The sequence below is a fragment of the Amphichorda felina genome (genome assembly GCF_050947745.1).
Source record: "Amphichorda felina strain 45539 chromosome Unknown scaffold_1, whole genome shotgun sequence".
Classification (NCBI taxonomy): domain Eukaryota; kingdom Fungi; phylum Ascomycota; class Sordariomycetes; order Hypocreales; family Bionectriaceae; genus Amphichorda; species Amphichorda felina.
Genome location: NW_028145049.1, coordinates 1,964,183 through 1,989,952, shown reverse-complemented (window position 1 = coordinate 1,989,952; position 25,770 = coordinate 1,964,183). Strand labels below are relative to the sequence as shown.

At 54.7% G+C, this 25,770-nt stretch overlaps 7 protein-coding genes across 7 annotated transcripts; 3 read left to right on the top strand and 4 right to left on the bottom strand.

Moving 5' to 3' along the window:
• Positions 1 to 811: 811 nt before the first annotated feature.
• Positions 812 to 2,840, top strand: HIP1 (amino acid permease GAP1; the record flags this gene model as incomplete). Its single annotated transcript, XM_083190139.1, has 4 exons — positions 812 to 1,154; positions 1,236 to 1,443; positions 1,509 to 1,718; positions 1,778 to 2,840. 4 exons carry the CDS (start codon positions 812 to 814, stop codon positions 2,838 to 2,840), a joined length of 1,824 nt encoding a protein of 607 aa, XP_083053998.1.
• Positions 2,841 to 3,452: 612 nt separating this feature from the next.
• On the bottom strand, positions 3,453 to 5,174 carry ACO1O0_000640 (uncharacterized protein; the record flags this gene model as incomplete). The annotated part of the gene is made up of 2 exons (XM_083190138.1): positions 3,453 to 4,775; positions 4,872 to 5,174. The coding sequence occupies 2 exons, from the start codon at positions 5,172 to 5,174 to the stop codon at positions 3,453 to 3,455; spliced, it is 1,626 nt and encodes a 541-aa protein (XP_083053997.1).
• Positions 5,175 to 7,307: 2,133 nt separating this feature from the next.
• On the top strand, positions 7,308 to 11,880 carry VPS10 (vacuolar protein sorting/targeting protein 10; the record flags this gene model as incomplete). The annotated part of the gene is made up of 2 exons (XM_083190137.1): positions 7,308 to 11,188; positions 11,244 to 11,880. The coding sequence occupies 2 exons, from the start codon at positions 7,308 to 7,310 to the stop codon at positions 11,878 to 11,880; spliced, it is 4,518 nt and encodes a 1,505-aa protein (XP_083053996.1).
• Positions 11,881 to 13,153: 1,273 nt separating this feature from the next.
• ACO1O0_000638 (uncharacterized protein) lies at positions 13,154 to 13,689 on the bottom strand (the record flags this gene model as incomplete). The annotated part of the gene is made up of 2 exons (XM_083190136.1): positions 13,154 to 13,270; positions 13,321 to 13,689. 2 exons carry the CDS (start codon positions 13,687 to 13,689, stop codon positions 13,154 to 13,156), a joined length of 486 nt encoding a protein of 161 aa, XP_083053995.1.
• Positions 13,690 to 17,359: 3,670 nt separating this feature from the next.
• On the bottom strand, positions 17,360 to 18,769 carry ACO1O0_000637 (uncharacterized protein; the record flags this gene model as incomplete). Its single annotated transcript, XM_083190135.1, has 5 exons — positions 17,360 to 17,443; positions 17,507 to 17,571; positions 17,646 to 18,071; positions 18,152 to 18,327; positions 18,408 to 18,769. The coding sequence occupies 5 exons, from the start codon at positions 18,767 to 18,769 to the stop codon at positions 17,360 to 17,362; spliced, it is 1,113 nt and encodes a 370-aa protein (XP_083053994.1).
• A 777-nt stretch (positions 18,770 to 19,546) lies between these two features.
• Positions 19,547 to 21,290, bottom strand: ACO1O0_000636 (FAD-binding oxidoreductase; the record flags this gene model as incomplete). The annotated part of the gene is made up of 7 exons (XM_083190134.1): positions 19,547 to 19,586; positions 19,644 to 19,717; positions 19,771 to 19,800; positions 19,865 to 20,046; positions 20,099 to 20,328; positions 20,391 to 21,217; positions 21,282 to 21,290. The coding sequence occupies 7 exons, from the start codon at positions 21,288 to 21,290 to the stop codon at positions 19,547 to 19,549; spliced, it is 1,392 nt and encodes a 463-aa protein (XP_083053993.1).
• Positions 21,291 to 22,411: 1,121 nt separating this feature from the next.
• sin4 (mediator complex, subunit Med16) lies at positions 22,412 to 25,632 on the top strand (the record flags this gene model as incomplete). Its single annotated transcript, XM_083190133.1, has 8 exons — positions 22,412 to 22,581; positions 22,646 to 23,280; positions 23,501 to 23,965; positions 24,031 to 24,150; positions 24,205 to 24,318; positions 24,374 to 24,655; positions 24,708 to 25,481; positions 25,553 to 25,632. The coding sequence occupies 8 exons, from the start codon at positions 22,412 to 22,414 to the stop codon at positions 25,630 to 25,632; spliced, it is 2,640 nt and encodes an 879-aa protein (XP_083053992.1).
• Between the last annotated feature and the right edge of the window lie 138 nt (positions 25,633 to 25,770).

Below are 25,770 nucleotides of genomic sequence, written 5' to 3'. Positions count from 1 at the left end.
TCCGGGACAGACCAGACGATTCAATCGAGTATCGAGTTGACGGCGTCCAGAGGCTCCAGAGCCATTGGGGCCAATGAGGACCAAGGTTGTGTGTGTGTCGCTGGCAAAGGTTCCTTCACAGCATGTGGCGGAATCCAGCGGGATGGCCTGCGAGAGCCAAGGGGGAACCTGGTGCAGTCCGCTTGCCGCCGCCCGCCGCACCACCTGGAGATAAGAGCCTGGCATGGAAGTTGGAAACATGGGAGGGGGTTCCAGGTAGTGTTGATCGCCCAACTTCAATGAGACCCCTGCCAAAGCCGTTTGAGTCTAGTTACATAGTAGTTGCTCAGTCCCCTGTGCCCTCCTCCTCAGGTCTCCTTATGTAGTATAGCCGCACCCGAGCATGCAACTCCTTTGCTCCGCGTCCGAGTTGTCCTCTCCTCGACTGGTTGATTCAAATGACCAACGGCCCTTGTCAGTCGAGTGTGGCGGCAATGCGCGACTGCTGACGGTCGGTTCCAGTGGGTGACTCGGGGGACCACGCCTCCCAGGGAATGCAGCCCAGCCGACAGCCGATGCTGGTAGCAGACTGAACCCTTATCGACCACCTTTTCGATCCGGGCGTCACTCGACAATTACATACCTACATAGTAGCACTACGGGCGACTGCGACATCCATTGATTGTTCCAGATCCGACGCTCTCGACGCCCTACGTGGCAGCATCCCCGAGGCGTGCAGAGCGTTGCCGTCATTCCATCCACCGCTCTAGCTAGCGTGCGAACTGGAACATCCAACGCCCACGCCCACGCCCACACGCCCCCGCCGCCCACCATGGCCCCCCATCGGGACATCCAACTCAACACCCTCGGCGCCCTCAAGCTCAAGGAGGAGTCCCTCGCACACGGCAGCTCCTACAGCATGCGCGAGCCAGACTACGACGACATCCTCTCGCCCAAGCGCTTCCGCCAGTTCCTCGACGGCTTCAAGCGCGAGCCCACCTCCAACTTCTTCCCCAACGACCACCTCAGCCAGCTCGAGAGCGGCGTCGGCCGCGAGCACGATGGCTCCCACTACTACGACCTGCGCCTCGCCGCCCTCGAGAACGCACACTCGGCCCTTGCCCGGAAGCTCAAGGGCAGGCATCTGCAGATGATCGCCATTGGAGGCTCGATAGGTGCGTCTTTGCCTTCGGCCTGCGTCGCCAATCCCTCTCCCGAGCCTTGGGGACCTCTTTTTGCTGACATTGCTTTCCCAGGCACTGGTCTGTTTGTAGCCTCTGGTAAGTCCCTGGCTGCTGGGGGGCCTGCGTCTCTATTGCTCGCCTTCTCCATCATCGGCGCCATGCTCTACTGCACCTGCCAGGCTCTGGGCGAGCTGGCCGTCATTTTCCCCATCGCCGGCTCCTTCTCCTCCTGGGCCACGCGATTTCTGGATCCCTCGTGGGGCTTCGCGATGGGTTGGAAGTATGTTTCCCCAATCTGGTGCAACGTCTTGATCAAAGAAGGCTTGGTGCTGACAAGATTCCCAGCTATGCCATGCAATGGCTGGTAGTGCTCCCACTCGAGATCATTGCGGCCTCCATGACCATCGGGTACTGGGACGAGCATTTGACCCGAGCCATTTTTGTCACGATATTTCTCGTCACCATCATTACCATCAACATGTGTGGCATCAAAGGCTACGGCGAAGCAGAGTTTATCTTCTCCATCATCAAGGTCATTGCCGTCATCAGCTTCATGTATGTACACCCAAATGATACACGCCGCCGCCTCGGACATGTCCACTAACATCAGCCAGTCTGCTTGGCATCGTCCTCAACTGCGGGGGCACTCCCGAACGAGGCTACATCGGAGGCGAGTTCTGGCAGGATCCTGGTGCCTTCAAGGACGGGTTCAAGGGCCTCTGTAGCGTCTTTGTGACGGCAGCCTTTGCCTTCACCGGCACCGAGCTTGTCGGCCTCGCCGCTGCCGAGACGGCCAATCCCAGGAAATCCGTCCCCACCGCCATCAAGCAGGTGTTCTGGCGCATCACCATCTTCTACATTGTGGCTCTGACGCTCGTCGGCCTGCTGGTCCGCTACGACGACCCCCGACTTCTCGGGGGTACCAGCGATGCCGATGCCAACACTTCGCCCTTTGTCATTGCCATTGAGGAGGCCGGTATCCAGGTCCTCCCTTCGGTCATGAACACGGTTATTCTCATTGCCGTCCTGTCCGTCGGGAACTCGGCCGTCTTTGGCTCCTCCCGTACCCTTGCCGCCCTCGCCAACCTCAACCAGGCACCCAAGATCCTCGGCTACATCGACCGCCGTGGTCGTCCCCTCGTGGCCACTGGCGTCGCCGCCGCCGTCGGCCTCCTCTCCTACCTCGCCGACCTCAGCTACCAGAACAAAGTCCTCGACTGGCTCCTTGCCATCTCGGGCCTCTCCTCCATCTTTACCTGGGGCTCCATCTGCCTCTGCCACATCCGCTTCCGCCGCGCGTGGGCCGCCCGCGGCCGCTCCCCCAGCGAGCTCCCCTTCCGCTCCCAGGTCGGCGTCCTCGGCTCCTACATCGGCATCACGCTCAACGTGCTCGTCCTCGCTGCCCAATTCTGGGTCGGCGCCTTCCCCATCGGTTGGGAGAAGCAGAGTGGCGCCGAAGTCGCCGGCAACTTCTTCCTCAAATTCTTGGGCGCCCCCATCATCCTCGTCTTCTACATCACCCACAAGGCCTTCTACCACACCTCGTACGTCCGCATCCGAGACATGGACGTCGACACCGGCCGCCGCGACTTCAACGTCCCCATACTCATGGCCCAGGAGCGCGAGGAGCGCGAGGGCTGGCCGCGGTGGAAGAAGTTCTACAAGTTTATATGCTAGCGGGGGTCTTTCTATTTCATGCAGAACATTGAATTTTGATCTTCACCCTCTTGCGGCGTTTGTTTTGCGATTCTCAGCGTGGGACTCGGCTGGCGCTCATTGGATTAGTACCTATTATATAAGGGGGCGCGTTATGGGGGTTACCCAGCGCCAGAATACTTGGCATTTTGGATGCAGCAGGGGAGCGATAATAGTCACGGTCGGTGGAAAATTTGCTAGACAAATATGACTGACGATTTGAATGCCATTCCATCTTGATTTTCAACCGTTTCTGCCTCAGCGACCATTTGTATTCGCACATTCATATCCATTATCCACCCATTCCGGCCATTCATGGCAACCGCGATGCGACGCTGCCAGCTGACACCAAACTAAGAAAAGAATAGAGATACAACTTGCAAGTGAGAGAATCAGGTCATTAGTACCAACGGGACTTGTACGAGTACAGTTTCAACGGAAAGAAAGTGAAAATCAAACAATGAACAGCAAGTCTCATGAATCATGAGCCACATATAAGGACGGACATATAATCATCAACAGCAGCCAGCAGCGCCTTCCGGGTATTTCCCATCGCAAAAGAACCAATACATTCTCGACCCACCAACCTCGCCTCTAAAACTCCCAGAAGCTCCTCTGCTGGGAGGTGAGGGTCGATCGCTTGGGGGCGGTGGGCTTGGGAAGCTCCTCGTCGTCGCCTCCGTACAGCCAGTTCCTGTTGGTTCCCTTCTTGCCACCCATGCCGTCGCCGGCAATATGAATGCGCGTGTCGCTCGGGTCCTCGCCCGTCCGGGTGTTCTCCTTCTGCTTGGGCGACTCGTCATAGGAAGACCAGTTGGCATCCATCATCTTGACAGCCTTCTTGCGGGCTTCGGGAACAGGCTGCGGGCGCTCAGCCTGAGCGTGGGCAGGCGACTCATCAGTCATCAGCCAGTGGGCATCAAAGTCCTTGCCGCGATCCTTCAGGTTCGTGATGTTTCCAAGCGGGCGCTGAGCCGCGGGGTCAGCCTGGGCATCTTCCTGGTCAAACAGCTTGTTCTTGTAAAGGCCCAGCCCCTCATTGTGCATAGCACCCTTCTGGTGTCCGCGATCGGGTCGGCTGACCCTCTCACCATCGTCCTGGAGCTCAAAATGCGTCTCGGCATCACGACGGCCCTTGCCAGGAGCCTGGGCAGGGGTCTGATCACCCAGGGCCTCCTTGTCGGTGTCCCAGTGGCGTACTTCCTGGGCTCGCAGGGGCTTGGAAGTGGGCTTGGAAGGGGTGACAAAGTCATCGAAAGACCACTGGCTGTCATGCTTTGACTTGGGTCGCTCATCAAGCGAGATGCCAGCTGAGGGGGCATCATTGGGGTCGGAGCCGTCGGCGAAGTCAAAGTGGTTGTATTTCCGGGGGTTGGGCTTGATATACTGGCTGACGGGTCGGCCCTTGGGGGCGTCGTCTTCGGCAGCCTGCTCCTCCTGGCCCTCAAAGATCCGCATGGGCTGGAAGTTCTTGCCTCCGCCAATCTTAACAGGAGACATGGCGTGACGGTCCTCGTAATGGGACCCCTCGGGGTTATCGCCAAGAATATCAGTAAAGCCACGCTGCTTAGGCCTGCTGCCACCGTACGGGGACACGACGGCGGAGGACTCGATGCCCTCGATCTCTTCCCTCGTCGGCTGCATGTGAAGGGTGGCATGGGGGTCGCGAAGGGCATTTGTCGAGCTGCCCCGTGTCCGATTAAGGACCTCCTTGTGATTTTGGGCTGAAGTCGCGGGGCCAGCACCGCCGGACTTGAGTGACGACTGGATCAGGGAAATCTGCTCCTGGCTGTCCTTGATGGGCCAGTTGCGGCCAGTCTTGCCAATGACTTCGACCTGCTTGAGCAGCGACCCCTGGTCCCACGACAGACGGATCTGGGAGATCTTTCCATCCTCGGCAAAGGAGACAAAGTGCGTCTACGGGGTTGCTTGGGTTAGCGCAGTGTTCTGGTTTGGGGGGAGAGATGACCAGATTTGGCTTCGTGCCGGGTCATGTTTGGTAAGGAGACATACAACAGGGAGGTAGACAACGCGATCGGTAATGAAGTTGTCGTCGAGACCCGGCAGGTAAGGGCCGCCGCTGATGAGAAACTCCAGGGTGGTATCGACCTCGAAGGCGGCCGAGACCTGGCCATCGACAGCGTTGAGAATGTCCTGCTTCTTCTTCTTGACCTGCTTCTGGACGGTGTTGAGATGCTTGATGATCTCGGCGGGCCCAGAGACGGAGATGGTGGTGGTCACGTAGTGCAGCGAGACCTTGTCAGCCAGCAGCGAGGAGCTGGGCGAGGCCAGGAACTGCTTGTAAGTGGCAGCCATGGCGGGCAGCGGGCGCGCGACTGGGACGGACGAGGGCGGGGTTCCAGAGTCGTCGATTCGGCCAGGTGTAAGAGCAGCGCAGGCGCAAGTGGAAGTAGACTATGGTGTAGTTCGAAGCGACGGCGAAGGATGAGGGAGTGGACAGGAAGACTTGGGAGAGAGGGTTAGAGGGAATCGGAGAGAGAAGAGAAACAAGGAAAGAGGACAAAGTGCAAGGTGGACAGAAAACAAACACGGCGGCGCCGCAGCGGGCTCCTGCACGTGGGTGAAGGGCAGGTGCAGGGAGCTAACGGCCTGGGGGGCAGCAGGGAGAAGCGCCATGGCCCATGAGACCGTTCACTGTCCACTGTCCTGAGACCGAGACCTTCCAGAAGGCTGGCCTGGCAAGTCTGACAGGTCTGGGAAGTCTGGGCGCCTGGGGCAACCTGTCCAGCCCTGGAAATGAAAGGGTGCCCCAGAAACCGGGGGCTCGACGCGAAGTATCCGTCCCTGCTGCGACCTGGCTGTGAACGGTGATTATGCCATCCATCCAATGCGCTGCTGGCATCCATGAATAACTTCAGCTGACGCCCGGCTTCACGGCTGCGCTGCTGCGTCCTCGGCAGTCTGTGATGTTGCCCTTTGCAATAAGTCCTGTCCAGATCATGGACTGGGCCATGGCGCAACGCGTCGTGGTGGCCATTGGAGGGGTTCATTGGCGCATCCAGGAACCAACGCTAAATACCAGCGCAAGGCACGAATACGGGTGGGTGGCTTCAGACGCGCGCGGGCACATTTGTCTAAGTAGGCGCATCTCTGTCAGTGGATGCGCATTGCTGCCGCAGGACAAGTGAGTAGGGTATTATTCGTACTTACGGCTTACGGCATGATAATGCCATTGTCAATTGCCGGCGACACCAACATGGGATCGCATTGTCCAGTGGTGAATGTGTTGATTATTATTGATGAATGCCTCATCTGGTCTCCGGGGCAGCGCAATGCACAAGCTCGGGGGTTGCGCCCCACCATGTTTCATCTCGACCAACTGGGTAAAGCACCAAGGCTCCAGAACTCCGAGCTGCCCGCCCTAGCCCAGATTGACATGGTGCCGCGATAATAATAATAATAATTAACTTAATACAGATTACAATAGTACACAGTACTACTATGTACTCCCTACCTCCAGATAGGTACCTTCAGTATACGTACAAGCCTCAACGCCAGGCACTCGATATAGTAATAAAGCACACGGTCGGTATAACAGGAACAGTAGCGCTATACACAGTACCAACCAGAGGGTTTTGATGTTTACCTAAGTAGGTATCCGTAGGCATCCATAGAAAAACACTACGGTTATCCCCCAATTACACAGTATCTTGCAGCGAATCCAGTTGGTCCAACTGCAGGTGGTATTTTCTCCGCGCCTCCAAAAATATCCTCCACCCAGACAGCATCCTGTGAATAGATAACTCCACGTCGCATGAGAAGAGAGTGCGCCATGGCCGTTGCAACGTTTTTGAATAGATGCGTGTCGTTGGCTATTTCTGGGCGCCAGTTGTGAAAGACATGTTTTGGGTGCAGATTGGCACGATGAGTGAGAGCATAAGCTTAATAATACTACTAATGCAAAACTCGGCATGGGGCTCACATATCGTAGCTGTAAGTACTCCGTAGGTAAGGTACTAACCAGTACTTACCTATGCCTCTAAAAAAAGCTCTATTATCTCAGAATCTCAGAAACTCCAACGAAAACTAGTAGGTAGGCATGACAACGTCTCAACTTGTTCTTTCCTTCGACCATGGCAGTCCTTCATGAGCTACCCTGTAGACACGAGGCGTTCGTTATCTCAGGCCTATCGCAAGCCACAAAACTGCCTGACGTGGCCCCTTCCAGGCTGCCGACAGCGCTAAGTGGCGGCGCGACCGACGGGTGTCTGCGCCACAGAGCCTTGGAGGAGGGTCTGACGCAGCGCGCGTCAGCCAGCTGAACGCCTTGCCTTGTTGGACAACCGCCGACTATCCAACCTGAACCTCTTCAACCATCCACCGACCGAAGCTGCCGTATCTAGCGACAACAAACTCTGCACGTCGCCCCATTACTAATTACTGTGTTTATATCTCCATGGTCACCGAACGTCATATCCCTCCGACACGATGAGGTTTGGGGGCCAGGCTACGGCCTCATGGCGGCCCTTCCTGCTGCTGGCCTTGGCCGTGACGCTGTGGTCGGCAGTGGCACTGGCAAAGGACACTCCCAACGTATCCGTCAGCAAGTTCGAACACCCACCCATCGGCCTCAATTACTTCGAGGATAGCGACGTCGTCGTCTTCCACGATGTCCAGGCCGCCTGCATCTACCGCTCCGAGGATGCGGGCGCCAGCTGGAAGCGTGTCGAAGACATACCCGAGGGCGAAGCGTCTCTCCTGCTCATGCATCGCTTCGAACAAAAAACAGCTTTTGTCCTGACCGAAGGCATTGAGCACTACAAAACCGACGATAGCGGCGCGAGCTGGACCAAGTTCAAGAGCGGGACTATGGCCAGTGCTTTCCAGCCCGAGATCCTCGTCTTCCATGCCGACGACCCCAAGCGCATCATCTTCAACGGAATAGACTGCGATGGCATCTTCTGCAAAGAGGAAGCCGTGTATACCACAGATGGCTTCGAGAGCGTTGAATACTTGCGGCCATTTACCAATGGCTGCTGGTGGGCCAAGTCGTCCCCAGAATTCACCACAGGCGACGAGGAAAAGGACAAGTCGAGGACCATGTGCATCGTGATGGATCCCTTCTCCATGTACAAAGAGGACCAAAGACTCCGCATTTCTGACTCCTTCTTCACCATCACCGACGACGACCAAGTGGACGAATTCGAACCCAACGTGGACTCCAACAAGGGTGTGGATGGCGTTACCAATTTGGCCGTGGTCAAGAAGTATGTCTTGGTCGCCACCTTGTCTCCGGGCAGCTCTGAGATGGCGCTCTATGTTTCCGACGATACTCTCAACTGGCATCGTGCCATGTTCCCCACTGACGACAGCCACGACCATTCTCACCAGATCAACCAAAATGCCTATACTGTCCTGGAGAGCACCAACTACAGCATCCAGGTCGATGTCAAGACGTCGAACCCTTCTCAATCGATGGGTGTCCTGTTCACCAGCAACTCCAACGGCACCTACTTCATAGAGAACATCCCCTACACGAACCGCAACGACTTGGGCCATGTCGACTTTGAAAAAATTACGGGCATTCAAGGCGTCTACCTCGTCAATATTGTCGAGAACGGGGCCGATGTCGAAAAGAAGGGCGACGAGAAGAGAATTGTATCCAAGATCACTTTCGATGACGGCAGGACGTTTGATGACATTCACTCCGACAACGATACAATCCATCTGCATTCCCAGACTGAGCTTGACAATATTGGGAGGGTCTTCTCCAGCCCTGCTCCTGGCCTTCTCATGGGGAATGGAAATACGGGCCAAAGTTTGGGTGAATTCAAGGACTCAAACCTCTACGTGTCCGACAACGCCGGGTTGACCTGGAAGAAGGCGCTCGACGGCCCCCACAAGTACGAATTTGGAGACTCTGGCTCCGTCCTGATGGCTATCCGTGACTCTTCAGATGAGGATATCAAGGAGTTTTTCTACTCGTTAGATCACGGCGATAATTGGGAGTCTGTCGAACTACCCGATGGTCTCAGTATCAAGCCAGGCCTCCTCATGACGACTCAAGATTCAACCAGCCTGAAGTTCCTCCTTGTCGGCGAAAAGGACAGAGAATTCCACGTCATCGCTGTCGATTTTGACGGACTAGACAAGCGCACCTGCGGGGACAAGGACAAGGAGTCCTGGCATGCTCGAGTTGACAGTGATGGCAAGCCTACTTGCATTATGGGCCACAGGCAGACGTATAGCCGGCGGGAGAAGGCTGCGGACTGCTTCATCAAGAACGAGTTCAAGGATCCAGTCCCGGAAATTGAAGATTGCGAGTGTTCAGACGAAGACTTTGAATGCGACTACAACTTCCAACGGAATCCCGACGACCGCTCAGAATGCAGGAAAGTTGGGCCGATTGCGAGGCCCGAGGGCTCATGCAAAGATGACCCTGAAGCCACGTTCATGGGCTCGTCAGGCTGGAGGCTCATTCCTGGAAACACCTGCAAGAGGGGTGACGGGAAGCAAAAAGATGAGCTGGTTGAGCGAAAGTGCTCTGATGCGGTCTCACCCCCCACCGGCCCAGGCAGCGGCGAGGTTTCCTCCAAGGTAGTCTTTCTCGAAGGTACCAAGCCCGGCGGGTTCAGGAGCTATTACCTCGATAGGGGTGGGTCGAGCGCGGGGGACGACGAGTCTATCATCGCCAGAGTCGACAATAAGATCTGGCTTACGAGGGATCACGGCAAGGACTGGAAGCGCATCCTTGAGGATGAAGATATCACAGGAATCTTCCCACACGAGCACTTGAACGATGTTGTCTTCTTCACCACCAAGGATAAGAAAGTCATCTACACCATCGATCGAGGCCGGTCCTTCCACGCCTTTGAGGCTCCCACGGTCCCTGGCGAAGTAGCCCCTCTCGCCTTTCACCCGGATAACAAGGACTGGTTAATCTGGATCGGGAAGCAGTGCGATGGCGTAGCAGGCAATGACGCATGTCGCTTGGATGCCTTCATCTCCACTGACCGTGGCGACCGCTGGGATACCATGTACCGCTACGTCGGTAAATGCAAGTTCACAGGGCACTCGGCGTACAAGTTCCGATCGCACAAACAGGTTATCTGCCAGGCCAGAGAAAAGGAGAGCAACGAAGCGGAGTGGACACTAGTGACGAGCGATGACTTCTTTTTGGAAGATCGATCCGAGTTCAAGGGCGAGGTGACCGGGTTTGTGACAATGAGCGAGTTCATCCTGCTGGCCGGGACAAGTGAGGAGACCAAAGAACTGCGTGCCTATGCTAGCCTGGATGGGAAGCTATTCGACCAGGCTCACTTCCCCTATAACTTCCAGGATGGCCACAATAGTAGCCAGTATACCGTCTTGGACAGTTCAACGCACGCTGTTAACTTGTTCGTCTCGACGGGGGAAAGTTCGGATCTTCAATATGGCTCCATCATCAAGAGCAACTCCAATGGAACATCGTACGTGCTGAGTGCATCCAAGGTCAACTGCGATGAGAGGATGCTTGTCGATTTTGAAAAGGTCCCCGGGATTGAGGGCGTGACTCTTATCAACGTTGTCACCAATACCGGCAAGAATGACAAGAAGAAGGAGCTTCAAACCAAAATCTCGCACAATGATGGCAACGAATGGAGCTACCTCGCACCGCCTAGCAAAGATGTGGACGGCAAGTCTTACGGATGTAGCTCCTCTACAGGCGACAATTCCTGCGCGCTGCACATCCATCACTACACAGAAAGAGACGACGAGAAAAAGACGTTTGCTGCCGCCACAGCCGTAGGGCTCATTTTTGCCGTTGGCAACGTTGGGTCGAACCTGGGAGGCATTGAAGACGCCGACACCTTCATGTCACTCGACGGGGGCGTTACGTGGAAGAATGCCAAGAAGGGCCACTGGACATGGCAGTACGGCGATCAAGGATCTATCATCGTCCTGGTCCAGCGGGCGACCCCCAAGAACCCCGTAAAGACCAAATCCATCTCCTATTCTGTGGATGAGGGGCGGACTTGGAGCGACTACCAGTTCGCCAAGAATGAGGTGACTGTATACGACATCACGACTGTGAAGACGGGGGCCTCCCGCAACTTCTTGATCTGGGCTGCGACTGGCGACAATAAGTTCTTCACAGCAAACCTTGACTTTACTGGGCTCGCGGACCGACCCTGCGAGTGGACAGATGGCAACGATTCTGACTACTACCTTTGGTCTCCGAAACACCCTCTCCAAGATAATGACTGCCTCTTTGGCCATGTTGCCAAATACCTGCGGAAGAAGCCCGACAGCAAGTGCTACAATGAGCAGAACCTCAAGCGCCTTCATGAGTACTCAGACTGCCCCTGCACTCGCCAGGATTACGAATGGTGCGTCATCCTCCCTTTTGTCTCCGCTTTGATCATGACTAAAATCCAGGTGTAGCGCTTACAACTATGAACTTGACAACCACGGTCAATGTTCGCTGGTTCCAGGCTATGAGCCACTGTCTGGAAAAGAGTGGTGCGCCCGGAACGAGAATGCGACGTCCTGGTTCGAGCCTACGGGTTATCGAAAGGTCCCCCTGTCCACGTGCAAGGGCGGCAACGAGCTTGACAAGACCTCCACCGAGCACCCTTGCGCAGGCTACGAGGAAGAGTTTGAGAAGAAGCACCGCGCTTCCGGCGTCGCCATCTTCTTCGCCGTTCTCATTCCCTTTGGCCTCGCTAGCGCTATTGGCTGGTACGTGTACCGCAACTGGAGTGGCAAGTTTGGCCAGATCCGCCTTGGGGACAACTCAACGTCCTCCTTTGACAGTGACCGGCCCTGGGTCAAGTATCCCGTCATCGCCGTGTCAGCCGTTGCGGCCGTGGCGGCCTCGATCCCGCTCCTGCTCAGCAGCCTCTGGCGAACGGCGCAGGGCGCGTACGAGAGAGTTGGGTCGCGTGACCGTAGTTGGTTCTCGAGCGGACCGCGCAGGTTCACCACGCGGGACAGCTTTGCTAGGGGAAGAGGCGACTACTCCATGGTGGATGACGATGAAGGTGAGCTGCTGGGCGAGGACAGCGACGATGAGGCCTGAGCTCACGGCGTGGCACCCAACGTGCGTGGCGCCCAGCCGATGAGACTCACGATATTTGGATATATGGCATGACGAGTGTAAAAAGTTGACGAGCGGCATTCTCTAGCCACCTCCTTGGAAACAGCATTTCTACATAATAACTAGACACGGGGGGCCCACTGATCGTGGTGCCTGGATGAGCGAGCGTTGGGATGTGGTATGGCATGGCGATTAGTACCTAGTTGTATTTGATAAGGGTTATATAAACGGTTACCTGGACCCCACTCAAGCCTCGCGCGTCCCTCGTTCTCGTGTTCCCGACTCTGTTGGATGTCAGCTACACCCGCGTCACTTTAACCATGGCATGTTGTACCACCCCAGGGTGATCTGTCTATGTTGCTCACTTACACAACATACATACATGCATGCACGATGCCGAGATCGCCGCTGTCACCGGACTGATCAACTGATGGCAGTGTATTTTGACAACTTTCTCTCCAGTAGCCCCGAGATCTCCTATATGTATAGAGAAACGTGTTCGCAGAGATGTGGGGTGACCATGTGTCTTGTTCGGAGAGAGAGGGCAGCATGGCACTTGAGAACCACAAGACGAGTTGTAATCAACAAATTAGATCTGGAGTGGGACAATTCACTGGTAAGGGTCAACTAGACAGGTTGAGACAGATCCAAAAAAAAAAGTCAGAGTCATTGTGACGCTGTTGTATTCACAAAAGGCTTGTCAAGAATGTACCAAAGCAACTAATAAAAGCAGACATAAATGCTCCATCCCGAGAGGGTTGCTCCCCAACGCAACTCCCAATAGATGCGGTATTCCAACTCCTCCCTTGCGACAAATGAACGTGATGATATGAACTCCGTGAAAACTCCTTGCAAATGAATGAGCGACGACGTCTCTCTTGGTGATAACGATGGATGGGGCGGTAAAGAAGCTTATATCGATAAGACAGGGGTATTGTGAATAAAAGGGATAACAGCCGGCTAGTTCAAGTCGTGAATGCGCGGAAAAGAATGTTGTGAGAGGTGTGGTGTAAAATGGAGTAGGTATAAGGATATCGATTCTTCTTCTCAGCTGCGCCGGACACGCTTCCAGAAGCGCCTCACAACACCATCATCATTATGTGTGTCCATATTTTCCTGATCAAGGGCGGCAAAGTGTTTCTCCATGGTCTCCTTCTCAGATAGAGCAGGAGTGAGGGGTTCGTCTCGCATGTTGGCTTGGCGCACGGGGACACTGCTATTCCACCCGTATAAATGGTCCTCGTGAGCCCGAAGGTCAGGTCGTGTAAGGGTCATTCGCAATGTCATTTCTCGAGGATTGGTCGATGTTGACGAGCACCTCACTTGCGAGGACGTAATTGGGTCCGTACAGGTTCGTGTTGACTGAATCGCCCTGGGCTTTTCTAATATCGGGGGTGTTTTGGGGGAGTCGCAATCACTGACTGTGCTGTGGGTCGATGATTTGTCGTCGTCAAGGAAAGTGGGCGGCACATGCTTCAATTCCGAGTGATCATTTTCCTCCACCTCTCCTAGTGATGGAAAGCCGTACTCGAGAGCTTCGTCGAATTTTTGGGGTGATGCAACGTACTCGCGGAGCGTCGTTCGGGTTCCGGGATCTTGGTAGTGGGCCGCAGCGGGATCAATGGTCATGGAGGGCTGGCGAGCCGCGAGCTTATTTAGAGATATCAAGGAAAGCGCCTTGGATTTCCTGCGCACATGATCGTTCTGGCTCCCGGGAACAGGGCTAGGTGTTGAGCGTAGAGACGGAGCGGTAACAGTATCCTTGGTTCCTGGTCGACTCGGGCCCGCCATGGACGAAGGGCGTGAGAATGTCTTCTTGCTTATTGAGAGGTGTCGGCGGAAGGACGGACGGTAGGATACGTGTTGGGGTTTCGGCAAAGGAGCCTGTTCTTGGTAATTGTGTTGGAAATCACCAAAACCCAGTCGCAGATCAGGGCCATCATTCTGTTCCATCCACCGAAAACTATCGTAGAATGTGTCCGTGCCCCCGTTGGCTCCGTGTTCTCCGCGGGATAGCATGGTTCTGGTGTGCTGGCGTAGGGTCTTGATTGTAGCTTCAAGAAGGCCTCATCAGTGGCATGGGAAGCACGGCGTGTGTGGTCGTATCGTCGGGAACTACTCGTCTTCAAACAGATGACGGCGCTTGATCTTGTCCGCGAGCTCAGAACAGAAATTTGTGTCCGTCAAGCTGGAACGAAAGTATCGATGCGATCGGGAAGCGCGTGGCGAGGCTCGCCCGCTCTTGGGATGGCTCGTTGTATTTTGTTGCCGTTCGAAGAAATAGGAGTAGCTGTCGCGGTGCGCCTGGGCAGAGAGACGAAATTGTTGACTGATGGGGAATTTGAGGTATTAGAGGAGCTGGAAACGCCAAGAGCTTGTACCGGGCGCAGTCTTTCAAGCTTTGAAAAGTACCGGATACTATTCGTAGAGCAATACCAGACCCGGGGAATTGGCCGAGGAGCAGGAGGCCTGGAATGGTAAAAAGGGTCCTGGACGGGGAGGAGGAAGATAAAAAAGAGGTGCTCTCCATCCTAAGACACCAGCAGACTCCGGTGCCCGGGGGACCAAGACTAAAGGGAATGGACATGTCTCGATGCAGGAACGAAGGGGAAGCGCCCCGGCAGGGGGAGGGTAGGGGTGTGGACTAGCTCTCCACTACCTTGCAGGGTTGTGTACGGCTGGGTGGAAAGGTGATCTTCAACCTCTCAGGAGGCAGGCAATCACTGCTCAGGCCTCCCAGAGTCCCAAAGCTCTGATTCCCGCTACCCGCCAAGCCATTCTGGGAAGAATGGTAAATGACAGCTTTGGAAGCAGTGGTTAGTTCACAGGCCGCTTAGTGAGACTGGGCCACAAGTTCGCGGCGTGATGGGGGTTCATCTGCTTTCAGGGACCACTCTGAGCTCCGGAATGCTTGGATGTGGTTGGCTGGGAGTTGTGTTGGCGAATTTGGTGGATTTGGTGACCGTTTTCTGTCCGTCTGACTGGACTGGGGATCGACTTTGGCAGAGGAGTCCCAGGCTCCCAGCCAATACAAGGCGTCGTCGACTGCAGGTTAACCCATGATATTGGGTGACAGGGAAGTTGATGGACCAAACAGGCGGGGGAACCGACCTGGGCTCACGCGCTATGCCTGTCCAGCTGTCGAATCACGCACCCAAACACCTCAAAGTCCAGGGTCATGACATGAGGAAGCGCCTCCGTGCATGCCAGTTGGCAGTTGCCCTCGCACATGGCTTTGCGGACGATGATGAGCCACGCCGGATCGGATCATTGGGGCAACGTCCTGATACGAAGAGCGTTCGATCTTCCATCATAGAGGGGGCAATGCCAGGTAATTTCTGAGACAAATTCCAGCAAAACGAGCTCAGAAGGAGCTCCAGTCCCTGGAAACCGAGACAAAACGACTCGGTTACTTTGTTGTCGCGATGGTGGGCAAGGTAACATCGATGCCATGCCTAGCAGCTGTGTCCTTCCATACCGTTTGCTTCCTTTTGCCCCAAAGTTATCGATCGGGGCATGGTCTATCCGTAGACAAAAGATGATTGTGGTATCTTGGCGGGAGAGACCAATGTATGCATGTTTCTTGAATATACATTAGCTCGCTAAGAATACTACTTAGTAACCTTAATTACTATGTAGTAATATAGTAAGGGGCAGTCTTGAATTCTTGCAACCTTGTCTCGACAATTGCGGCAAGGGCGGGGCGTCGAGATTGTGGGACGTACCTACTATTATATCTCACATAGGCACTCATGACGTCGCTGTTGTTACAGGTTCAATATCTCTTAACAATAAATAACTGAACCGGACCCTGGACTCCTGGAGTCTGGAGATGGAGCTCGGTTTGATGCGGGAGCGGGTGGTATTATTAGGCCTACGTAATGGCGATGTTGGGGGTTGAGACTCGAGACCGGCATCGTGGGTGATGTGCCGTGCGCAAAGTGGATGCGAGATGAAGATGACGCGCTGTTTGATGAGACGGAGATGAGGGCCAGACCACCAATGGCGTCCATATTCACACCTGTGGAAGGCATCCGTACCTTGCCTGCCTGTCCCTGTGTACTGGTCCTCGTACTATCTTGGACGTGGAAGGAAAGAATGATGGCGACAAGGACCACACTCGACATAACACGCAGGAAGGCGTAACTCTTCTCCGAGGAAGGCGTAATATCATCATAATAGCGGTGCTGTCGCAACAGCAGCAGCGACCTTGATCCCATGTGTTGTGTGGGGCCGGGGCCGCGATGAGATGGACCCGATGGAGCCTCTAGTTCCCCCAGAGACCAGGGCCCAGACCGCTGTACGGATACTCCGTATGTATCCATCGATATTGCTTGGTACGATTGACAACGCCAGCCAGGTGTTGATAAGTTTTTTTGGACGCGTTATGTCGATCCGTGGCGAATACCAACATTGTCGCCGATCAGCTGTCTTGTACCAAGTTGAAATTTTCATGACAAGCACCCTGAGGAGGTACGGGGCCAAGTGGCCACCAAAAAAGCCAGACACTACTAGTACTACGCAAAATACTCGTAGCCTACCTAGTACTGCTAGTAGTATAAACAGGATAGCAGTACACGAATACAGCATTATTCGATCATACTTACTCTGTAGTACTACTATGTGTATATAGATGCATACCATCGGAACTATTAAACATCCCATTAATACGCACACGACCACGAGCAGGTACGAGTATATGAGTATACTCGTACGTACGTACACGCTAACATACGAGCGTGTACTCCGTACGCATCATCATGATGTGGAAATTTTGGTGTCTCGCTTTTTTTCCTAACCGTTTCGCGGCCATGAGGACTGTGGAGCGCTACGAGTACTACGTACCCTGATTTGAAAAGGGCGCCTCCGTCTCATCAGGGTTAGAGGGCCGTTCCGTCTAGTCCAGCACGAGGCTCAAGGTGAACCGTGAGTGAGCCTCCTCAGGCAGCACGTCCAACGGGCCAACGGACAGAGTCAGTCGGTGCCTTCGCGTATCCGGATTTGCATTTGAGAACGAGTCATTCACGGCCATACTACAAATAATAGCATTGGAGACATTGTCAGACGCGGCCCGCACCTTCAGAGACCATTGCGTGCGCCTCGTTCGTGGGGAACTTGCATGAGAACTGAAACTTGCATGGGGCCGTCATCTAGATAGTAGTACTACTCGTACAATCCTTCTCGTTTCTTCTGGCCACAAGCCACTTGTAATGGGGCTCAAGTTGGGGGTGTCAGACTTCAGACTTCTGACAATGGTGCGGCTGCTCGTGGACCAGTGCCGCCCATGTATTACCATGGTAGGGCATTTGCTCAAATCATATGAACTATCCGTACATAGTACCACATTGTCGCCGGTAAATTTTCACTTCAACTTGCTTCGTCAATTCATCATTCATCTTGCATTTCGTCACAGCTACTAAGATGCCCCTACTTTCTATATAACAGCTCCTTAGCGAGAAGCTTAGAGGTAGGAGGCCTCAACCAAGTATCCGACAGAGAACTTGACGTGGCGCTCAACGGCATCCCACATGATGGTATCGGGAGTCTGGTATACAAGTTAGTACATGAAACTGGCGACATACTATCTCGATGGTGGGAAAAGACTCACGTCGTTGGGAGTGTGAACGTACGGGCTGCTCTCGTCAAAGAAATCCTCAAAGAGGAAGGCAGCAGCTATTCTCCAGTGTCAGTATACGTCTGGTCTTTTTTATACACAAAATCCACCCTCCCAGTGGTCCAAAACTTACGGAAGCCGTTGGCGTTAGCCGAGGCGTGGTCGGAGCATCCGTAGCCGCAGACGTCGGTGTTGGGCGCCTGGCCAGTGAACTCGGTGACGAGCAGAGTGACGTATTCGCTGAGGCCGGCGTCGGCGTTGTCGGTGATGACGCAGGGGGTGCCGCTGGGGGAGTAGCCCGTCATGTCCTGGTTGACGTAGGAGAGGACCGTCTTGCCCTGAGACTTGTAGTCGGCGAAGACGTCGGCGGAGCCGACCAGACCGATCTCCTCACCGGCGTACCAGTGGAACTCGAGGGTGTTCTGGGGGGTGAAGCCGGCCGCGGTGATGACACGGAGGGCCTCGAGGACAACGACGCTGCCGCTGGCGTTGTCATCAGCGCCAGGGGCCTTGGAAGAAGGCTGGCCGCTGGTGGAGTCCAGGTGGGCACCGATCATGACTACAGAGGACCGCAGTCAGTAAATGTGCACACACGGCCAAGGGCCAAAGATATAATTAAACATGGCTGGGGTCGCCCACCGAGCTCATCGCTCTCGCCGGCAATGCGGACAATCACGGAGGGCTGGTCAAAGTCGGAGTGAGAGAACTTCTCGACAGTGATGCCAGTGCTGTTGGAGGCAAACTCCTGGGCCTTGGAGTAGATCCACTCGGCGGCCTCGACACCAGTCTCGGACTCGCAGTGGCGGTTGTTGTACCTGGGGGGTTGTCAGCACTGCTAGTAGTACCATGGTGTACCGATGCTGCTGCTGCACTGCTGGTTTAGGGGAGTGCTTACGAGGCGAGCTGGTCCAGCCAGGCCTTGGGCCCCTCAGTGCTGGCGGTCGCGATGAGCTCGTTGGCCTCCTCGACGTGGCTCAGCTCGGTAGGGTACTCGACGGCGTTGACATGGCTGCGGGCCTTGGTAGAGAGAGCCTGCAGAACATCCTCGTCCACAATGTTGGTGATGTCGACGAAGCCGGTGTTCTGCTTCCTGGTACGGAACATCTTGTAGATCTCATCCTTGGTCACCCACGTTCCGGGGTCCTCCTCGGAGGTCTTGATCAGGCGCATGCCCTCAGCAGGGGCAGTGGGCTTCACATAGGCCATGGAGAGCTGGGCGCTCGCCGCCAGAGCGGCAACGGCGATCTTGAAAGACATGATGACGGTCGGTGAGTTGAGTGTGTTGTGAGGTGCAGGTGAAGGAAAAGCCTGTTGACGGCAGGCGGCAAGGACTGTAATATAAGAATGTCCAACGCCCCAGGGCAGGCAGGCATTGATGTTTTATGAAATGCGTTTATACAAGGTAGCATCAGCGATGCTTGAGTGGCCGCGGGGTCTGCGTGACGCCGATCGCAAGACCAGGAGCTGCCCGATTAGGAGATGGCCCCTCGGCAAAGGTCCCAGTGCTGAGGCGGTCGCCATGGTTTCTGGAAGCTCCAGAGCCTCTCCAAGCTCAGATCGAGTCAGTTTTGAGGTGTGATCGGCAGGCAAGGGAGGACCGACATTGGCCTCAGCAAGGAATCTAGAGGAGAGGGGGAAACATCTGCAACACACGACAGCACAACTCACATGCCACTGCCACCTACCCCAAGGGGACCAAGCATCTTTAAAGCGGGGAGCTGCCCAAGGGAGGCAAGTCATAGGTTCTTTAAAACCATGCTAGGCTCGAGACGGCAGCCAGCTTTCAGCGATGGTGACAGTACGGCATTTGGTTGTCTCGGAAGGTATCGGCGCTTAGGCAGGCCGCCGCAGGTTTAAGCATAATAGCACTAGTATTAGGTTACGTACTCTACTCGGACGTTCTCTGTTGAGTCCCTTTGTAAAACAACGTCACCGTTGACGACAGCCGTTCAGTCACACCATCCGTCACACACTCATCGCTATCGGCAGCTCCTGCGATTGGGTGGAGTGCCTTCGGTGTAGCATGACTCCCGTCTACTTCTCGTCAAAGACTTTGCCGGGGTTCAACAGCCATCTGGAAAAATGTTAGCCCTCCCTCGCTCTGCTGTTAGGTATTATGGCAACTACTCACAGAGGGTCCAGCGTATCTTTCAACGCTTTCATAACCCCGATGGTGGCAGGGCCTAGCTCCTTCAATAGGCAATCCTATGTAACGAATTAGACGAGCTTTCTTTGAGGCTATCGGATTGGCAACTGACCTTTTTGCCCAAGCCGATGCCGTGCTCGCCCTGGAAGGTATGGTATAAGCAATACCGCGACTAAGGAACCCCAGATGACATCTTAGACACTTACCGAGACTGTCCCCTCCATCTGTATGGCGTCGACCATCATGGCATTTACACACTCCTCGACAGACTTTTTCTGCTCGGCATCATCGGGGTTGTACATGACCATCTGATGGAAATTACCGTCGCCCACATGCCCCAGCACACTTGTGAAGAGACCTAGCTTCTCGGCCCTCTCCTGTGATACCTCTACAAACATATTGAGCCGCGGTGGGGGGTTAGAATAGGTAGTGAAACATACTGATCAGGTCGGCCATGCGTGAGATTGGTACCGCAACGTCAGTTGACCATATCTCAGTCCCTTCGGGTCGAACTGCAAGCGAAGCCCAGAGGGCCTGTTTTCTTGCAGACCACAGAGCTTCCATGTCGGCCTCGCTTTGGGCAGATTCGAAACTCTGGCATTGACAAGATTGGGCTACTTGGCGGGCCGACAGAACGTTATCCTTGACTGAGCTTTCCGTGCCAGAGAATCTGCATCACTGATCAGTGGCCCTCCTCGGGGACAGAAAAGGCTAAGCATCCAGTGAGCTTACTTCAGGAACAGCGTAGCCCGTTCTTCCCACATCCGGCCACCTGCGCCGCCGCTCTGGTTGACCACCTTCATCTGCACATCATCCATGAGTTCCAAGGCAGCCAGTGGCACCCCCTTGCGAATCATCTTTGACGCGGCATCTGCAGCACTCTTGACACTCGGAAACGTGGCCGTCGCAACGCTGAAGTGATCTGGGATAATGACGAGCTTCAGCGTCGCCTCGGTCACGATCCCCAAGGTACCCTCGGTCCCCGCAAAGAGCGCGTTGAGGTTGTAGCCGGCCGACGTCTTCCTCGGACGATGTCTCGTCTTGATAACGGACCCATCTGCGAGGACCACGGTCAGGTTTACGACGTAGTCTTTCATGGTCCCATACCTCAGCGCATTGGTTCCGGAACAGTTGGTCGATATCATGCCGCCGATGAGCGCAGTAGGGCTAGGATCTAGGGGCAGAAATAGGCCGCTGTCCTTGATCTCTTGATTAAGGGTTGTCCAGTTTACGCCGGCCTGCACGACGACGTCCATGTCCTCGGGGTGGAACGCAACAATCTTGTCCATGGCTGATACGTCGATGCAGATCCCGGAACAAGGCGAGCTAAAGTTTCCCTCGACACTGGAGCCGGCCCCATAAGGGACCATGGGTACCTTGTGTCTGGTACAGATTCTAGCGATGGCAGACACCTGATCCGTGGACAATGGCCGCACGATTGCCACGGGCCTCGCATCCGTATTCGAGGTTGACCATTCCGAGTATCCATGATCATCCAGGTCGTCCTGGTCTACGCTGACAGCGTCTGCGCCAAGGACTTGGCGAATCTCCTCCGCCGCCTTCATATTGATCGCATGGATTAATAGTTACGACTTAGATGCGGGATGCAAGTCAACGGCTCACCTTCAGCATGCCAGCTTTGTCTGCGTAGCGGGATCTGCGTGATAAATGCCGGCCCTGGTCCACGCCCTGGCTCCATCTTGCTTCTGCCGTCGAGGGCTTCGAAGTTGGCACACCCGTGCTAACAGTTGCCGCCGTAGCGATGGCGCCGACCACTACTCCCAGAGTCAGGAAGGCTACAGGGCGTTGCCAGGTCGTACTCGGCCTCGAATATGTCGAGACTGGGCGAGCAGAGCCCCTGGGGCTGGAATTCAGCCAGTGACTATTGCGCGGCCGTAGTGGGTGCGCGGACATGTGGACGAGGCGCTTCATCATTGAAACCGTCACCCTTGACACTCGACTCAACATACCTTTGGCAAAGCAAATTCGAGTGTGTAGATCCTATTGGCGCCAAAATTGGCCTACCACGAGTATGGGAGGCGTGCACTAAATAAAGAGTGGGCGATTCTTCTGCCCACCGCGCTGACAGAGTACGGTTCACTGTCCAAGATCAAATGGTGTCGAAGGCAAGGTATAGAGGTAGAGGCAGTGTGCGCTGGAGAAGATGAGGGACAGCGAAAAAGTGAGCGTTAAATACAAGAGCAGGGGATAAATCCCAATCACGCCAGAAATCCAAATGCGATGGTCAGTCCTTGTCCTCACTGAAGAGGTGTACTAGTGCCACTCGTGAGAATGTGATGAAGCAATTGGGGGAGCTTCTATCCAGTAAACGGTGTCGATGGTGGTGGTTTCCATGTCACGGGTGGCCACCCAGTGCCGGAGTTCTACCGATTACAGGACACTGTGTGCAATGAACTATCCTGACACTGTACATGCATGCATTGCACCTCCCACCTCTCCACCTCTTGAGGCTCTCACTCACTCAACTTGGGTCTGTGGAGTCTCCGCTAACCTCCACATAATAAACACCGACGGCGACCTTCAATTTCCCCCGAACGCCATCAAAGCTTTCCCCGAGCAATGCGCCATTGCTGAGACATGTTGATAGTCTCCAGGGGCTGGCTTCTTGCTGTTTAGCGTTGTTGGCGCACCACTGGCTCTTTGGAAGTTTTGATTTTTGGATATTTGGATATTACTGGCCCTGCTGCTTTTGGCGAGTAGCCACCGAGCTCCGAAACGCCCGGGACGCTTCCATGGCCGCCAAGAACATGCCTCTCATCCTCGACAACGGGCTCCCCATGCCGCTGGATGGTGTCGGCGACGTGGACGATCTTTTTGGCGACACTGCGGCTCTGCCCCTGCGACAGCCTGGTAGGCAGATCGACCTCAGGCTGGACAAGCTTCGCAACCGAGGATGCTGCAAGTATGTCTAGTTCAGAGAGTGGGCCGGAGATAGGAAGATCTGAAATGCTGACAGCCCGTGCTAGAACCGTTGCATGGTCCAAGGCCGGCACAGTTGCCTCCATCACCCCCGATGGCCAGGAACTCGAGATCCGCTTTCTGCGGTGCCAACCCCAAGATGGTGATTGGGACCTGAGCGAACCTACGACGTGCCCTCTGGTCAGAGGCACGCTCGAGGACCCGTTAGTCCACCTGGAGTGGGCAGAGACCAACAACCCCGAGCTGGCCGTCTTTGACAGCACCGGCAGGGTTGCGTTGCTAATATTCTCCACCGGCGTCAACCATCCCTACATCGTCAAGAAGCCAGATTCCGATGTAGTTGATGATACGCATGCCGTTGCGGGCTGCCACTGGCTCGCGGCCAACATTGCCCCCAGCAACTCCGCGGAAAAGACCACACGGCAGAGCTACAACGTTATGTACGGCCCTGCTAACAAAACAGAACGAGGGGGTTACCAGTACGACAGCTCGTTTGTACACGCTGAATCGCCGTCACACCCTCAGCTGGGGAGGAGTGCCCTTCTGACAGTTACCACGGGGGGGATGCTCAAGATGTTTTGGATGCAGGCAAATAATCGCCCGGAGGAGACGAGACTCGAATTGGAAAGCATGGGCATGACCGATGAGCTCATCACACACGCTGCTTTTGCTGCTGAAAAGAGTACGCACATTGGTTCTTCTGCCTTGGCCAAACACAGCCTGCTAATCCATCCTAGAGCACTTGATACTGGCTCTTGTTACCTCATCACGACAGCTAAAATTTCTAAAAATTGACATCCAATGGGGCGCGCAACCAGGGAAAACCGGCCCCCAGAACACTCGCTTCACGGTAGCACTCTTAGAGAAACACTTGGCGACGACGAGTTGGATAGATGGTTTAGCGGCGGACGTATCAATGCCGGAGGTGTCTCATCTTCTGACCCTACCCTCCATTTTGGACAACGCCGGCAAGGACACGGTTCCGCCCATGGTTGTTTCCGTGCGGTCCCGGACTTCCAACAATGATTCTGGCCCGGCGACCCAGAGCATCATTGATAGATGGGAAGCAGTGGAGCAGCGACATAATGTGCAGGCGGCTGTTGAGCAGCTGGGTAATCGAAGGAACAGCATCTCGTCCGAACCCTCTACAGCGATTCACATGCGGCCCTTGGATCCTATCGTTATCGACAAGTGCATCGTTGGGCTCCAGTCCGCCCACTTTGGCAAGGTCGTCATCATCAGTTTTTCAGATGGGAGCATACAGTATCGAGACAGGTTCTCTTTTAACGAACTCTACACGGAGCGTGAACTGGCCTCTGTGCTCAACCTGCGACAGGTTGGCTGGGTATTCCCCGATGACTGCCAAAGTATGTGATGTTTGCAATTTCTTGATGCTGTTGCAAGCGTAAACAGACAAAACTAACTAGGACAGGTCAACAAATTGCTTTTTCGCCAACATTTTGTTCCATGGTTCACCTAAGCGACAATGGCAAGCTGAAATGGAGCAAGCTATACTACCCCGATCCCGACATTGGCGACTCCATGAAAGATGGTACGTTGGTCGATGCCTCTGTCGAGGTTCACATGGCAGACTAACAGTAACCAGAGCAGTATGCCGCAACCATAGCGGGACTGACAGTTACGACGGCAACTGCTATCAAACATCAGAACAGCTTCGACGATATTTTGGCGATTGTTCGACCTATTGCCTCGAAGCCAAGTAAGCAAAGTTTACCCTCCTTTTTTTGTGACCTCTGCGGACTAATTGTCACTAGGGTTCATGCAGGATTGGGTCAGCGAGCTGGTCCGGATCCTTGCAATCCAAATCGACTACGTTGTGGACCCTTCCCATGACGCTCTCCTCAAGAATCAACATCTGCCTTCATGCCTGGCTATTCTGATGAGCTTGGGTTTTAAAGGCGACTCGCGACCCCGGAGTTTCCAGAGCGCATTTGCACAGCTTTTGGCGGCTATCCGATCAGCGGCTTTCAACATAACCGTGGCCATGAATGCGCAGTTCAGTGTGGGCGGCAGGAGGAACCCCTTGGATGATTATGGTGAGTCGTCAAGGCTCCATCTTGTTCGGCACTCCCCTAATCTTGAGTACAGAGGTGGTTGACACCCTAGCCAATGTGGTTAGATGGAGTCTGGGCCTTGTCGCCTGGCTCACGGACTCTTTGTTCGAACTGATGAACGATGAAGAGTTTCTCCACCGGCTGACACCAGAGCGGGCTAATGAACTAGGATCGTATCTGGAGAAGAGAAACGACGTCGCCCTCCATCTTGTTTTATGTTCTAGCAGCCGGTGCTTCCTCAGTGCCCTGTGCCGCAGAGTGGCTCACATAGAAGTGATGGGAAATAAAACGGTGGACTTCTACAGAAGGCAGTCGGCGGCGACCGACCCAAATGCGACGGCGAAACCCGTGAATCCTCATCTGCGGGAGGCCTACCAGAATCTCCAACGAGCCAGCAGTTCAGGAATTGTCAAGGTCAATGATTTCGAGAAGCTGGTGAATACACTCGGCGCGGCTATTAACCACGCATACGACGCTTCTCTCCCCAAGATGATCAGGAGCAAACCAAACCCGCCGCAGGGGAAGGAGGAGGATGAGGCTGTCAAGATCTGGAGGTCCCAACTGGAGACCCAGATGCTGATGGCGACGGCACCACCTGTGACATTCCTGCCGGTGCTCAGGAAGTTCTTTGGCGCGGACTTGCATGCTTTTCGCAGAGCGACGGACCCGGCTAAACTATTCTTTGAGAATTTATCGGTGCTCAACGTTCAGGATGACCAGACGGAGATCAAGGGGATTAAGACATCTCAACTGGACGCCTTTTCAAAGGCCAAGCTTAAGATGGGGCCGGGTCACCAGTGGAAGAGATGTACGAGGTGCACGGCGGTGATGGAAGAGATAGCGGGAAGGGGACCGGGGCTAACATTCATGACCGCTCAGCTACGCAAGTGCCCGTGCAGTGGTGCTTGGGCTGTGCTGCCGCCCGGGAGGTTGGAAATTTGATGGTGAGAAACCATTAATGGCGTTCAAGAATAAAGTACTATTATGTACGTAATAGACCTTGTATTAGAGGTTCAACCTGATATGTGCGGGATAATACTATCAAAGTATAGGAGGTATAGTCAGCTTACACAACACGAATGCACTGTTCCACCAAT